The 14,328-nt window shown below is 37.9% G+C and overlaps 1 protein-coding gene across 1 annotated transcript in view; it reads left to right on the top strand.

Annotated features, from left to right (window-relative positions):
- CRYBG3 (crystallin beta-gamma domain containing 3) overlaps positions 1-14,328 on the top strand; it is a 51,448-nt gene that overhangs the window by 5,630 nt on the left and 31,490 nt on the right. Inside the window, exons 5-9 of the mRNA XM_065741881.1 lie at positions 6,364-6,500; positions 7,625-7,739; positions 8,829-8,864; positions 9,950-10,083; positions 11,487-11,613. Of these exons, the coding sequence (XP_065597953.1) occupies positions 6,364-6,500; positions 7,625-7,739; positions 8,829-8,864; positions 9,950-10,083; positions 11,487-11,613 (549 nt within the window). The remainder of the gene's footprint in view (positions 1-6,363; positions 6,501-7,624; positions 7,740-8,828; positions 8,865-9,949; positions 10,084-11,486; positions 11,614-14,328) is intronic.

The raw sequence follows: 14,328 nt of genomic DNA, 5'->3' as shown, positions 1-14,328 counted from the left end.
GGCAATGTGTGTATTCTGTGTTACATATTTTATTCTTATCTGTTGTTAGTTTTAAGGTAAATCCCAGGGCTTTAGCTGCTGAGTGTTTACTCTGTGCTATTAGCTTTTGCACCAAATTACTTTTCTTCTTGAGTGTAATGAACAGGTATAGACTGTCTTTTTTTGCCGTTACCTTTATCTGACACAGTGACTTTTAGTTGTTTACCTGTTCAGTTAATCAAAGTTTAATAGAATCAGTTTATAGTTCCTTAACAATGTGCTTATTTTAAGTTTAAACTACCTACAGTGTTTGTATGGTTACTCTTTTGGAAGTTAGCAATTGGGATTTCCATCCTGTTTGTATAGCGTAGCCTTCAAAAATTACCTCACTGCCTCCACAGCTTTGTGATACATGTGGATATGTGGTACACCTAACTGCATCTAGCTGTATATGGCCAGAAGTTTAAAAGGCATTTTGTTTAAAAGGTGGGAATCAGATGTCTAATACAAAATGTAATGCAGCCATTATTATTCGGTGAACGAGGAATACATTTACCAGATCTTGTGATTTAAGAAGCATTAGTGCTCTTTTTGTTTAGCATAACATTCCATTTATTCACTGTGCAATGGTCCTTTATTGTGACTGAATTATCATTTGTATCACAATGTGAAAGCGTTTCAGAAAAAGTGGCATTTCTCTGTTCTCTGCTGGTATACAAGTAATTTCAAAATTGATGACCTTTTTGTCATCAGTACAGCAGCATAATGTCATAGTAACAACTAGAAGTACTTCTTCATTCTCTTGAGGACTTGAAATACACAAATTCTGAAGAAGCTGGCTGAGGGCATGAACAGTGAAGTTAATTTTTTTTTAGCTCAAGTAAATGTTAAATGCACTTGACCAATATGGGATGTTAATAATGATTGAAAATGTGGAAGATAGCTAAATAATTAAAGAAATCCAGTCATAATGTGGTCTGATGCGTAGGGAAGCTCGGTGTATTTTGGGTACCTAAGAAAGCGCTTGTGTAGGAGAGACACTGGTGTTAGTTCCATCTTGCTAGATAAAAATATCTGTAACAGTGCTAAGTGGGTTGAGTATTGTTCTTCTTCCAGTGTGTTTTTCATTTGTATGGAACACAGATGGAAAGTTTCCTTACAGTATCCTGTTTTAATAGTCAAAACTATTTCTTGTGTAACTTAAATGTCCAGTAGGTTGTTTGGGTACCTAGTGTTATACGCAACTACTCTGAGTGTAGAATTTACTGACCAACGTTTTACTTTCTAAACCTCAGTTTGCAAGTTGTCCTTTTTTGAGGTTACGTGTCAGCTACTGTGGAACTTGTTTTAGAAGGTAGTTGACCATTGTACAATTGTTTTTTTTCTTTGTTTTGTTTTGGGTGAAAAATATAGGCTTTGGCTTTCAATGACAGATAACTGTTTGTCTTTTGGGTGGCTCACATACTTAAGCAGGATCACATGTTTTACTGTAATTCTCTTCTTCATAGCTTGAGTAGTCCAATAGCTTTCCTTCTGCTAAGTTTGATCATACTAGCTGTGTGTCTAGGCTATCTGGCTTGCCTTCTGATTCTTCTGGTGGCTTTTTTATGGTAATTGCTGAGGGGCTGTTCAGATGCCTAAAGTTAGAAGATTTTAAAGCTGACTAGATGTATTTTTTTTTTTTAACTAGCAGAGATTATTGTGCTCAGAAACAATCAGATGCTAACTTTGTGCTCTGATTTGCCTTCAAGTCTCCAGAAACACAAAGATTCTGTTAACTTTGTGGTTAGCCTGTGGCTTGACTCACTGTGGATATGAATTAGGTAAATACACGTGTTAAATCTGAAACAACTTGCTGGGAGGGAAGGATGAAGATATCAAAGTAACATGCAACTAATGAAACAAAGCCCTTTTTGAAGTAATGAGGAGTTTGAATTCCACTAAGGCAAATAAGCATGGGGCTATGCAAGTGAAATCTACCTGCACACACCAGTTTGTTGTGGATCCTGCAGCATGATCCATTTAGCCAAATCAGTTATCTGGTCTACTGCAAACACATTGGTCTTGTGGAATGTGGGGACTCTTTTTGATCTGTTTCTGGAAGCCTGAGGAGGGTACAAACAATTGCTTTCCCAGAAAACAGATGCTGAGAAGAGGCATTCACGTTTCTGTTCTGAAATCATCCGCCAAACCTGTGTTCTACGTGGTGACAAGAGATCTTTAACAGCAGCTTATAACCTCTATCTGTAAGATGGTTAAGTAGGGTATAACTGGATTCCTTGTGGACTTACCTTAAGCAAAGCTCTTTGTAATGGAAATGCACACAGTATTATAATGAAGGCTGTGTTTTGTTTGCATGGTTTGCTGGAAGAAAAGAAGATATTCATTCAAGCAGGGACTACACTGTCAAATGCCACAACCCAGAAGTATTGGTGGTGGTGTAGGCATTAATTTCTTTAATATTCTGTTTTACCTCCAGCCATGATGAATTCTGAAGCTTGGTCTTGTGATTATGTGGGATAGCAAGAGAGATACAGATCAGGAGAACTGGAAGAAAGAATTTTGAATGGATAAAAAAGGGCTGGAGAACTGACAGAGTAAGGATTAAAAGAGAAAAAGAATGCTGCAGAAGCTGACACATCCTAAGGTCAAACCATGCATTAACAGTAAATGCTGTCTAGTCTGTATTAAAAAGCAACTGTGTGAGCACCAGAACTAATTAGGCCTGGTTTTCAATAGACTCTTCTCTCATCATAGTCTTTCCTCTTAGCTTGAAAAACTAGGCTTTAGTCATGCTTTGTCCTGGTGTTGACATAAAAGGCTACCCTCATTTAAGTAGGCTATTTTGTTTCTTTCAGTCACCAAAATGTACAACTTCCAGGAGACGACCTAACAATGCTAAAAGGTACTTAGCCCTGCTGGTGCTGTTAGTGTGGAAACCTAGATCCAGAAGAAGGGTAAACAGCCAAGGTCACTTGGAGGTGATCGAAGGTTCTAGATCCTTCACAGTGGAACTCTTGGATGGGGCTAGAAGAATGCCACCGATGTAGTAATATGTACTGCTAAGATCATGAGAGTACCTCGTAAGGCTCTTCAGAAGAAGCTTTAACCTTTCTCCTAAGAAGAATGTTACTGTTTTGGAAGTGCTCACTCTGCAAGCTGGCTCAAGTAGGCCCCCGCTTTGCAGACTGTGGAAGATTGTGTAGTTTTTGCTGATTCCTCATCATCTCTGTTTCTAGAAGACCGTAAGGGAAGCGTGGGTGCTCCAAAGTGACAGTGGAGGTAGGAGATTACTACAGAGTAAAGGAAGACAGTTGAGTGCCTGTAGGCTGTGACTTACCTAAGCATGTACTAGTTCTATATAATGACTGGTAGGACAGCTACCCAGAGGAGACTTAATCTGTTTGCAGAGCTTTTTCTTTTGTTTTTGCCTAATGTATCAGTAGGATAATAAATAAGGCAAAAGTTTTGACTGCTTGTGGAGTGGGTGGCAGGCTGGGTGCAAGGAAACTTTCCAGTTTGGGATCTGTCCTGCAGCATTGTGCTAGTAGTTTTGCATATAGATATTCTAAAATCTCGACGCCTCACAGATGAAAGAGGTTTGGACTGAGGGATTTAGTTCTCAACCTGAATGCTATTGTAACTTGTGTGGTTTTCATTTTGTTTTGAATGATGATGGCTTTATTAGAAAAGTTAAAGAAGCCTCTGAAAGTAATGATGCCTGTTAAATATGTTCAGGCAAATCTGAACATGCTAGAGTTAATATTTACCAAGCTGAAGTTTACATGTTTAAATTTTAGAAATTAGCGTTATTCTATTTGGTGTATATTTGCAAATACATAATGTTTGTTTATACAGCAAAACTAAATTCTGCCATTTTCATCTGCCTACGAATTAATGTGTGTAACCTTTAATGTATCTCACTATTTAAGTCCAAATGTGTATTTGTGATTTTTTTCATCTGCTTAGAAAATATAATGTACATTTTGCTGGAAGGGTGTTATTAACTTAAGAAGTAGATACTGCTTTTGATGAAGACTTCCAGTTTACTGCATTACAAAAGGTCTTTGTGAACTTCATTTAATAGACACAAAAATACCGTCATAGTGAGTACAGTTTATTTATGGCTGTCAAAACCTGGCTGAAGAGAGGTGGCAGTAAATGGGAGAGATCTTACTTTAAGTGTCCGTGCTTTGCCTAGGCTTTGTACAACTGCTCTATTTTTTACCTGTTGAAGTGGAACCTGTCTCATTAGCTTCAATCAGGAAAGAAAACTTGGAAAGAGAATACAGACTGGCTCTTCCAAACTTCAAATGGAAAAATTAAATACCTCTTACCAAATGAAAATCAAACATACTGTCTCCTAGTCTGTCTGAGCCCACAGGCAAAGATACTTCGTTATGATACTTGTCTAGTCTTGTATGGCAAAGAGTTTTGCATCATTTCTTGTGGAATTCTTGTTGGTGCAACTTCTGGTTGGCTTATCAATTTCTATTGTTGAATTCACAGATTTCAGCCATGTTATCTGACAGGTTTTATTAGAAAGCAAGCTTCAGGTATTTCTTACCTTTGATTTAATAAGATTCATATCAGTGTGAAAACTATAGTGAGATTGCTTTTTAAACTTGTCTTGCAATATACTTAGAACTGGAGAAATGATGTTAGTTCAGTACTTTTCTGTAAAGTAGCATTGCCACTAGAAAGTTCTTGTTTTTCTTAATCTTTTTGCTTTCACTCCTCTGTATATAAAATTTCTGGTATTGCAGGGGTTTGTTGTTGTTGTTGTTGTTTTCCTGAAAACAAATAGTATTAGTTACTTGCAAGGTGCAATACAGAGGTAGCACAATTGTGTAGGAAGAAGTTGCCAAAGCAGAATACAGTGATACTTCAGCTCTTGCAAGGAAAACAAAATAATAGAAATCCTATATTAGAATTGACACATGTTGCTGACAGTTAAATACCGCCTGAAAGAACTTTGACCAAGCAGATGTATTTTTGTAGCTGGGATATTACTACTTCATTTAGAAGTTCCACTCAAAACACGTGAAAAGGGAGAGCATGCAGGCACTGTCACGAGATGAGGGGCTGCAGCTTTTAAGGGCTTTAATGCCCTGATGCAGGGTTTCTCTGCACTCACTTGGTAATGTCACCAAATTTGCCTTTGGGGTATTGACGAAGCCACAGGCCACGTGGGATCATTGTCATGATATGACCCTGAGCCTATGATATGGCTTGTTCTTGAGCAAATCCAGTAACAAAACACTTCTGATGAGTGAAGCTTGTGTAGGCAGCATCCATATTCTCCAGCTTTTTCTCCAGTCCACTTTCAAGGGGAATCTTCATCCAGCTACATTTAGGATTTTCTGAATCTTTTTATGCTGTCCAAGACCTTTGGCCTAAAGCAAAATAATCCCATAGCTCAGAAGGAGAAGCATACTGTGAAGTTACCACTGAGAACTAAAGGTTTTCACTTATAACATTGCAAGCTCTGTAAGAATGTGAGCCACTTTCTACTGTTACAGAAAGACTATTCCGTAATGTGCTGCTGAAGCAAGACTTTATGGAAGATCCATACTGAATCATAATGTGCTTGATTGCTGAGACAGAAAATTATTCACAGTAAATTTTATATAAATGTTATGGAATTAATGTGGTTCATTTAAAAACCCTTCAAGTTCTAGAGCAGATCACATGTTCATATAGTTGATCTCCAGCACAAATATCAGTAGAAAATATTGACAAATTTAGCAGAGGCTGTTGCTTTGCAGTAACAGAAACACACTGAAGTGTCTGCTTTACAAATGCTTTCTAGTATTGTTCTTTCTTTGTCTAAAATGCTGTAGATTTTTAATATGACTGATGCTTGAATTCACACATCTTGAAACCATAGTCAGATGTATAACATAACCTAATTATCACCAGGCATGTATGTTGAAGAACAGGAATGAAGTAGTGGACATTTCCAAAATGTTGTAGTTATGGGTACATCATCATAAGTATCTAAATATGCTAGATATAATCACTGTCTTTAAAAAGATAATTAAAAAAATACTGTATCATATGTATGGTTTGTCAGTAAATATTGTCAGATCCTTTACTTGAATGGCATTGAAACTGAGCTTTCAGAAAGCAGTCTAGGCATAAATGCATAAATATTTCTTTACTGGAAGGTGTAAATATACTTCCTTCAGATTTTCTAAAAATCCCAATTTTCACTTAAAAAAGAAAGCAGCAAAACAAACCACCTTCTAGCATATAAAGCCTGGTTAAAAGGGTGAGAAAATAGGAAAAAAAGAAAGATTTACTTTTCCTTTTTCCACTTCCCCCTAACAGAGCAGATGTTCCAAGCATGAATAACCCTTAGCATTTGATTTGTTTCTGTAGGACTGCAGTGTTCCAGAGATCGAGTTCAGCCCAGGAGCCGGTACAGAGGGACTTCCTATCTGCATACAAAGTGCAGTTGCCAATTTAGAAGAACTGGATGTTGAAAAAAACCCATATATACGTGTCAAATCAGGAATGTGAGTACTAAACTTTTTTTAATGCAGTTTGCCAGCAAGTAGAGGTAAAAGTCAGTTATAGGAAAAATGTTTTAGGTTTTTGCTGTAAATCAGTTAACCTAACTGGGGATTTCCATCTCTTCTCTTCAGCATTGTACTACAAAGTGAGCTTCTAGCAGTGGAAGCAAATTTTCAAAGTATTTTTTCCTCTGGTTGCTGGCAGAAGTCCTCTTTAGTTCAGTCCTTGAGTGGCTTTATAAATAGAAGAAGCGGCTCAGCTGTAATTAGCTTTTCATTCATTGGAGAATAAATACTGTCTTGCTAGCCACCCACTCTGTTGTAACTGTAACATCATGGCTGAATACCAAAAGATGAATATTATGTCATGCAAGCATTCCTCAAGCTACAGCTGTATGCAGCTATGCCAGTCATGAGTGGTGTCCCCCAAGGGTCTGTCTTGGGACCGATTTTCTTCAACATCTTCATCAGTGATATAGATGACAAAACTGGGTGCACCCTTAGTAAGTTTGTGGGTGTCACTAAGCTGAGCAGTGCAGTTGATACACTGGAGGGAAGGGAAGTCATCCAGAGGGACCTGGACAGGCTGGAGAAGTGGAGCCATGTGAACCTAATGAGGTTCAACAAGGCCAAGTGTAAGGTGCTGCACTTGGGCCAGGGCAATCCCAGGTATTTATACAGACCAGGGGAAGAACTCCAGGAGAGCAGCCTTATGGAGAAGGACTTGGGTGCCCTGGTGTACAAGAAGCTGGACATGAAACAGCAGTGCATGCTTGAGGCCTGGAGGGCCAACTATATCCTGGGCTGCATTAAGAAAGGAGTGGCCAGCAGGGAGAGGGAGGTGATTGTCCCCTTCTACTCAGCTCTACTGATGTTTGAAGTCCTTTTCAACTCAGGTCATTCTATGATTTAACTATACCTCATTTCCTATGTGCTGACAGTTTTCTAAAACACACTGTCTACCTAAGTTCTTAAGTTCATAAGTTCATAAGGTTGGAAAGGACCTATAAGATCATCTAGTCCAACCATCCTCTAAGAGGTACAAAAATAAAAATAATTTTAAGAATATCATTGTATTTGTAATGTATCTGGTTAGATTAGTAAGTCCTTCATCATGATTGTTACAGATGGCTTGCTTATTCAGACTTAAATTACAAGGGAGAGATGAAGATTTTGGAAGAATGCAATGAACCATCTGAAATTCCTTCAGCAGATGTAAGATCTCTGCGTCCCTTAAAAATGGTGAGGACTTCACAACACTTTAATAAATCACGTGCTTGTCTTTTGCTGTTGTTGCTGCCTTGGTGATTTTAATCTGACATCCTTTCACATTTAACACACCTGTCATGTCATGGTGTGTCAGCAGTGTTGCAATAGCATAGTGGTCACTTGTTCTTATGCTTGCTGGGCTCCAACATCTGCTCCAGTAAGAGCACATCCTTAGAATGTCTTCCTGGGCAAGTGCTGCTGGAAAGTGGAGATCAAATAGAGTGGAACTGGAAAATTTGTAATTGTGTTGAAGCCAACACCAATTTGCTAATTAAAAAAAATCTTGTTTCTTTGTTTTTTAATAGTGCAGCTAGAGTCTTTTGGGGATGGAAGATATTTATGAGAGATTTACTTTTGACAAATACTCAGTAGTCTTCCCATGACTTCACATTATATAAAAATCTTGAGATGGGCAGCTAAATTAAATTTTGATAGAAAGTTTGGGGTTTAATTACAAAAAAACATGGAAGAATATAGCTTATCATTTCACTGTGCACTAGTCCAGAGAAAAGAGTTTAAAAACCACAAGTGAATACAACATAATGGCTTGGTAGGGAGGTATCTTGTTCCTTGGCAGAATACCATTCATGAACGTTGACAGAGACAGTATATTTGTTGAAGTTTCTCTTTTCCACAGACGTGAATATTTTAACCTGTAACTGTTTGTATTTCATTATTATGCTTAAGAAACTTATACCACACAATGTTATAAGTTGATTTTAAAATTGGATCAGTGCAAATTAGTTAAAAAACACACATTGTAAATATTGTTTTTATGTGCAAATAGACAACAAATTAATATTTAAAAATTGTTTGCACTTGTAGTGCACTTGTCAGTGCACTAATTTTTTTTAAATTTTTTTGGTCAGGTTTATAGTGTTCCTGGTCATCATGAATTACCAGAGTATTTAATCTAGTGTTTGATTTGGCTGACAGTGAATATGGAAAATATAACAACTAAGGCTTTATGCTCCTATAGTAACGTAAAACACATGACAAAACATAGCTTCAAATTTTGTATAAATACCATTTTCCATCTTATTTGTTTTGTTTTGTTTTTAGGGTGGATTAAAGGTCCAAATGCCTATGAATGTCAAGGTAAGCACTAAGGACATAGAACAAAATGTGAGCCTGGAAAAATAAAATTTCTAAGCTGTTTTTGTTGAATTTGTGATTTTTGACTGAGTCTTCAAAGTTTGTATTCTGATGAAGGGAAATTCACTAATACTGTCAAGTCTACTTTCTTATCTATGTTTTGTGAGATGTCCAAGTAGTCATAGTTTGTTTTTTACATGCTAGAAGAATAGGAAAATAGAAATAGAAAAATTGTAAAGCTTTTGTAATATAAAATGAATTTGCCTGATTGACACATTCATCGCTATAATGAAAGGAGATTGGGAGAGATTTTCCCATTTAATGTACCATGTATAAAAAAATAAATTATGGGGGGGTAGAGGGATTTAGGATCCTTCCTTCCTGTGTCTGAGTCCAATGCAGGAGTCGTGGGTCTGACCACAAATGTTCTGTGACTTGTGAATCACATAGCTAATCCACAATAATTGCTCTTTTTGCCTCCTTTCTCTATTTCTCCACAAGAATATTAATGCTTTAGGTAACTTTTAATTACAAGTATGTACAACATTTAAGTTTTTTTATTAAATATTAATAATAAATGTTTATGCTATTAATGACTGGTGAGTGTGGTTTGGCAGATGAGGAAACCAGAGAGTATGTTAACTGCAGTCATTCAAATCACCAGCAAAGTGCAGAGAAGGACCTCTCATATAGTTTTAAGGTGTTAGCTCAGTACATCTAGCCATGACAAGGCAGGATTCAGTGCAAGCTGGTTTGCAGTGCCCAGGCAAACTATAAAGGATAAATAACAATCATTTAACTGCAGTGTGCAATTACCTGTATGGAATCATGTGAATGAGTAGTCTTTTGTGGAAATGTCTGCAAATAGTCCTAGAAGCCCAACTAAATCCACATTGGGATCTCTTCAGCTTCCAGGGTGTTGAATAATCAGAAAAATTTAGGAATACATTGCTGAATTTTCTTAATAGTGGTAGCTTGTTGAAGGAGAAAAGAAACTGTATTCCATATACCATAGCAGTGCCCGTACCTAAACTACAAACTATTATACATGGTATACTCTAAGTGTTGTTTGAAATCATATTTTCTAGATAATAATATATGAGAAAACCCACTTTGGAGGATGGTCCAAAGAGTTTTCAGAAAATATTAGTTCTGTCCTGGCTCTGTTTGGTAATGAAGAGGATTTTCAGGAAATTGGATCAATACGTGTCATTGGTGGCGTGTAAGTGGCCTTTCTGTTCTTGTTTTGTTTTTGTTTTTACATATTAGAAAAAAAGAGAGAGTCTTTCTCTAATAGATTTAGATAACTAAATGTTAAGAAATGCCAACTAAACATGACTAGAATTCCTCTCACTGGTAAAATATTTTGAGAAGAAAGAAATATACATTTATCAGTTACCAACCTTGGATAAAACTACTTCTCAATATCTTACCTATCTAAGGAAATACAGGAAGATAAAATTGTTTGAGAGGTGTTTGAAGTCAGTGTTGACCAATTAGATGCCAGCAAACTGGGCCACCAAACTGCCTGCATAAAAGATGGTTGCTTCTGCCCAAGAGCTTAGCAATAAAATAGTTTCCATAAGCTTCAGTTTTAACTTAAGGGGGTTCAGTGTTAACACTTCAATGTAAAGATACAATATAATAATGTATATATAATACACAGGCTGTCATCTGCATCTCACAAGCGTTATGTTCGAAGTAAACATAATTGTGAATACACAAATAAACTATTCAAATAAATAAACTATATATTAGCTATCTGGGAAGCCTCAAATAATTAAGAATCATCCTTCTGTCTGTTGTGGTGACATTATTTTTAATACTGTGGTAACTTAAACAAATGAATTAATATTAACATTGATATTAACCAAATGGTGCTAAGATTTGAGCTATCCCTGCCTGCCAAATTTCAATGCCAACAGAATTTGTACAGCAGTTCTAAATACTTAAAAGGGCATTCTAATAAAATAAATGTTTGCGGGAAAGAAATAAGGAAGGGGAAGCACTTCTTTCAAACTTTCAAAAATGGTGTGAGAATGCGTTATTTTAATCAAAACTTGTTTTTGTCAGAATACTTCTGAGGTTTTTTTTGTCATAGTACTAAAATGCATTCTGTAGGCAACATATTGTATATATTCAACTGACTTGTCTATTCATACATTAGGGCAGAAAGTAATGAAAGTGTATGAAATCTTCCTCTACTGAAATCCCTAAATTTTAAAAGCGGTGTAGTATCTCCTCATTTATGAAAGCATGGAAAGGATTTGTAGATGGGTTTTATCACTATCAGCTCGTAATTTTAGGGTTTTTTGGCAGCTAGGCACATTTACCTCTATAGCACTGAATATTGATACTGGGGCTATGGCTGATTGAGGGGAGATACATCTAGAAACATTACAAAAACTGTTGTTGGAGAAGCAATCACATGGCAGAATTTGATCTACAAAGAGCACTTCTTGGGTGTTGTGATTTTCAGCGTCTTGCTTTTTTCAGTAGCTGAGGCTATGATATTAATCGCAGTGTTCTTAGTATGTTCTTATCCTCTTGTATTTGTTATGGAAAATCATGTATGGAATTGTTTTGCTTTTAGTTATTTCTCATTCTTTTGTGTGATTGCTTTAGATGGGTTGCCTATGACAAAGAGCGCTACAAAGGCCGTCAGTACTTGCTGGAGGAGGGAGACTATGAGGACACACACACCTGGGGAGGAGCTGACAGTGTTCTCCTGTCGTTCCGGTTCCTTCAGGCTGTAAGTACTTTCATGAATTTCACACAAATAATATGCAGCTCTATACATAAAGACAAAGGTTGTTTTTCATTTTATAGTGCTTGTTTGCTGTCATTCTTCTCCTAGTTGGTGAAATTTAGACTGTATACATTGTAAAGCTGAAGCAAGTTCTGAATAGCCCTTTTAAAGTTCAAAGAATGGGTCACATGGAATTCTTTGTCCCACTGCAAGATTATTCCAAGCATCTCGCTTCTTCACTTCAAGCTGTTGAAATCTCTGGGATGCTTTTCTTAAAAGTTTAACATCGTTAAGTGTACTGTGTGGTTGTTTATTAATATAAAGAAAATGAGGATGTTTAACCCAGCAGCTGTTGAAAGCCTTAAAAAGTGTTACCTTCTGTCTCTGTAATTTCTGTGCCAGAAAATTCTAGCAATATAAATAATCACGGTGAAAAGATCTCATCTATGAAAATACATTGTGTGGGCCAGTGATAAAATACTGAAAACTATTGGTCTGTGAGAGCTCTTGCTCTTTGAATGCAGTTGCATAGAGCATCTCCTTTTGGGAATTAGGTTGTTCACTGTGAGATTATCGAGTCTTTCTGATGTGATGTTATATTCCTGAACCATGAGTTATATGAAGATTGAAGACATGTATTTAGAGCAATGTCATCGTCTCAACATCCATTATTCTTTGGCAGCAGGAGTGGGGGGGCGGAGTTAATGGGAGCCAGAAAAAGCTGTGCTTAAATTCACAATGTACAGGTTTAATTTTTATGAAATTCAGTTAATGCAAAGAATTCAATGAATTGTTATTCTCTGAATGATTTCTTTTCAGATTTGGCAAGAATTCTAGCTTTTTTGAATGGGTGTAATCCTACTCAGTTACTGGCTAATTTTAGTTTTTTTTCTTACTTTTCAAGCTATGTATAGGATACTTGAGAAACTTAAATTAATATTTTTAAATCTTCTGTCTTGCAAATGACATATGTACCGATTTAAAATTGTGCAGATGTTTAGCAGGGACGACCTTCTATGTTTATGCATGTATATGCAACTGCACTTGCCAGTCATAGTTTTAACAAGAGGAACTGCCAGATTCTGCAGCTACTGCAGGAGGACCCTGGATCACTGGGTGTGGGTTTGGGTACCACAACGTGAGAAGGGCATAAAACTATTATCCAAAGGGGATCCAAAGGGGATCCAAAGAGGGCTACAGAGGTGTTCAGTGATCTGGAGAGCAAGGCATTAAGGAGCAGCTGAGGTCTCCTGGTTGGCTCAGCGCAGAGCAGAGCTGAGGGGAGGCCTGATGGCGGCTGCAGCTCTCCCAGGGAGCGGAGGGGCAGCGCTGAGCTGTGCTCTGTGTGACAGCCACAGGGCCCGAGGGAACGGCATGGAGCTGTGTCAGGGGAGGGGCGGCTGGGGGTGAGGGACAGTGCTGCACCACAGGGCGGTGGGCACGGAGCAGGCTGCCCAGGGCAGTGGGCACGGCCCCAAGTGCTGGAGTTCAGGGAGCGCTTGGACACTGCTCTCAGACATAGGGTTTAAATTTGGGTGGTCATTTGTGGTCCCAGGAGTTGGACTCCATGATCATTGTAGGTTCCTTCCAACTCAGGATTTTCAGTGATTCTGTGATTTTAATTTGGTTCAGGCCTACAACAAGCAAGATGCTCAAGTCTTCAGCATTTTAAAAACATGTATCATTCTTATTCATCTATCAGCATACATTATTCAAATTGACATGTAAATGTATATCAATATATACTTACACTTCTGCTGTTAATACTTTTCCTCATATTGTAGCATAACATCAAGAAAGAAGCTAGTTTGTGACTGGAATCAATGAAATGAGTGATGGCAGTGGTGTTTTGTTCAGCTTGACCAACAGACTGCCATGCTCTGATGCACAATACGTAGATCAGTATTAAGTCATGCCATATTGCTCCCTTTGTGACTTAGTATGTAATTTAAGGTCAGGAGCTTAGCATTTTAATGCCAAACTCTTTATTTTCAAGAGAACTCTGGCAAAAATACAAAACCAGTTTCTGTGCATCAGGCTCCTTGCCTGACTGGGGACTGACCCCTGCTCCTCACAGGTACTCACTGGTGCTATCTCTAGCTGGATTGGTCCCTGCATTTTCACTCAGACATGTCACCAGATGACCTTGATGTTGTTGGCTTTAAAGCCAGCCCAGGCCTGAAAACAATTTAGCCAGGTTTGCATGACACAATCCCAAGCTAATGAGCCCTGTTTACCTGAGTCTGCTCCAGGCACAGTCCAGTCAACATCTGTGAGAAGGAAGCATGGTGCAGGAGCTCGTAAATGGCTCTGCAGAGCTGGACTAAGTGCAGTATGCCTCATTAGCCTGTGTCAGTGCTGACTGGCAAAGCTCTTCAGGTGTTTCTCTGCCATGATGCTCACCCTGGTGGGTTCCCTGAGAGCTTATTAGCACCAGGAAAATCCAAGCCATGTTTCTGCATGCATAACAGCTATTGCAGTGTAGCTGAAGCATGATTTTTATCTCCTGACAAATCAGAAGGTTTTCTTCATCACTCAGAATACAGAGATTGTGAATGTTACCTTTCCCCATTCACTGTTAAAGATGCACATGCACATAGATATGCTGCAAGATGTCTATCTGAAATATTTCTGCTGCAATCTATTACAAACTCTCTCATGTAGGGATTCTGGGAGTGTTTTGAAAGAAAAGAAGAAAGGTCATGTAAAGTTTTATTT

Source organism: Cyrtonyx montezumae, unplaced genomic scaffold (assembly GCF_038088225.1).
Source record: "Cyrtonyx montezumae isolate F1298 unplaced genomic scaffold, pur_monq_1.0 scaffold_3, whole genome shotgun sequence".
Classification (NCBI taxonomy): domain Eukaryota; kingdom Metazoa; phylum Chordata; class Aves; order Galliformes; family Odontophoridae; genus Cyrtonyx; species Cyrtonyx montezumae.
This window is presented reverse-complemented; position numbering and strand designations above follow the sequence as displayed.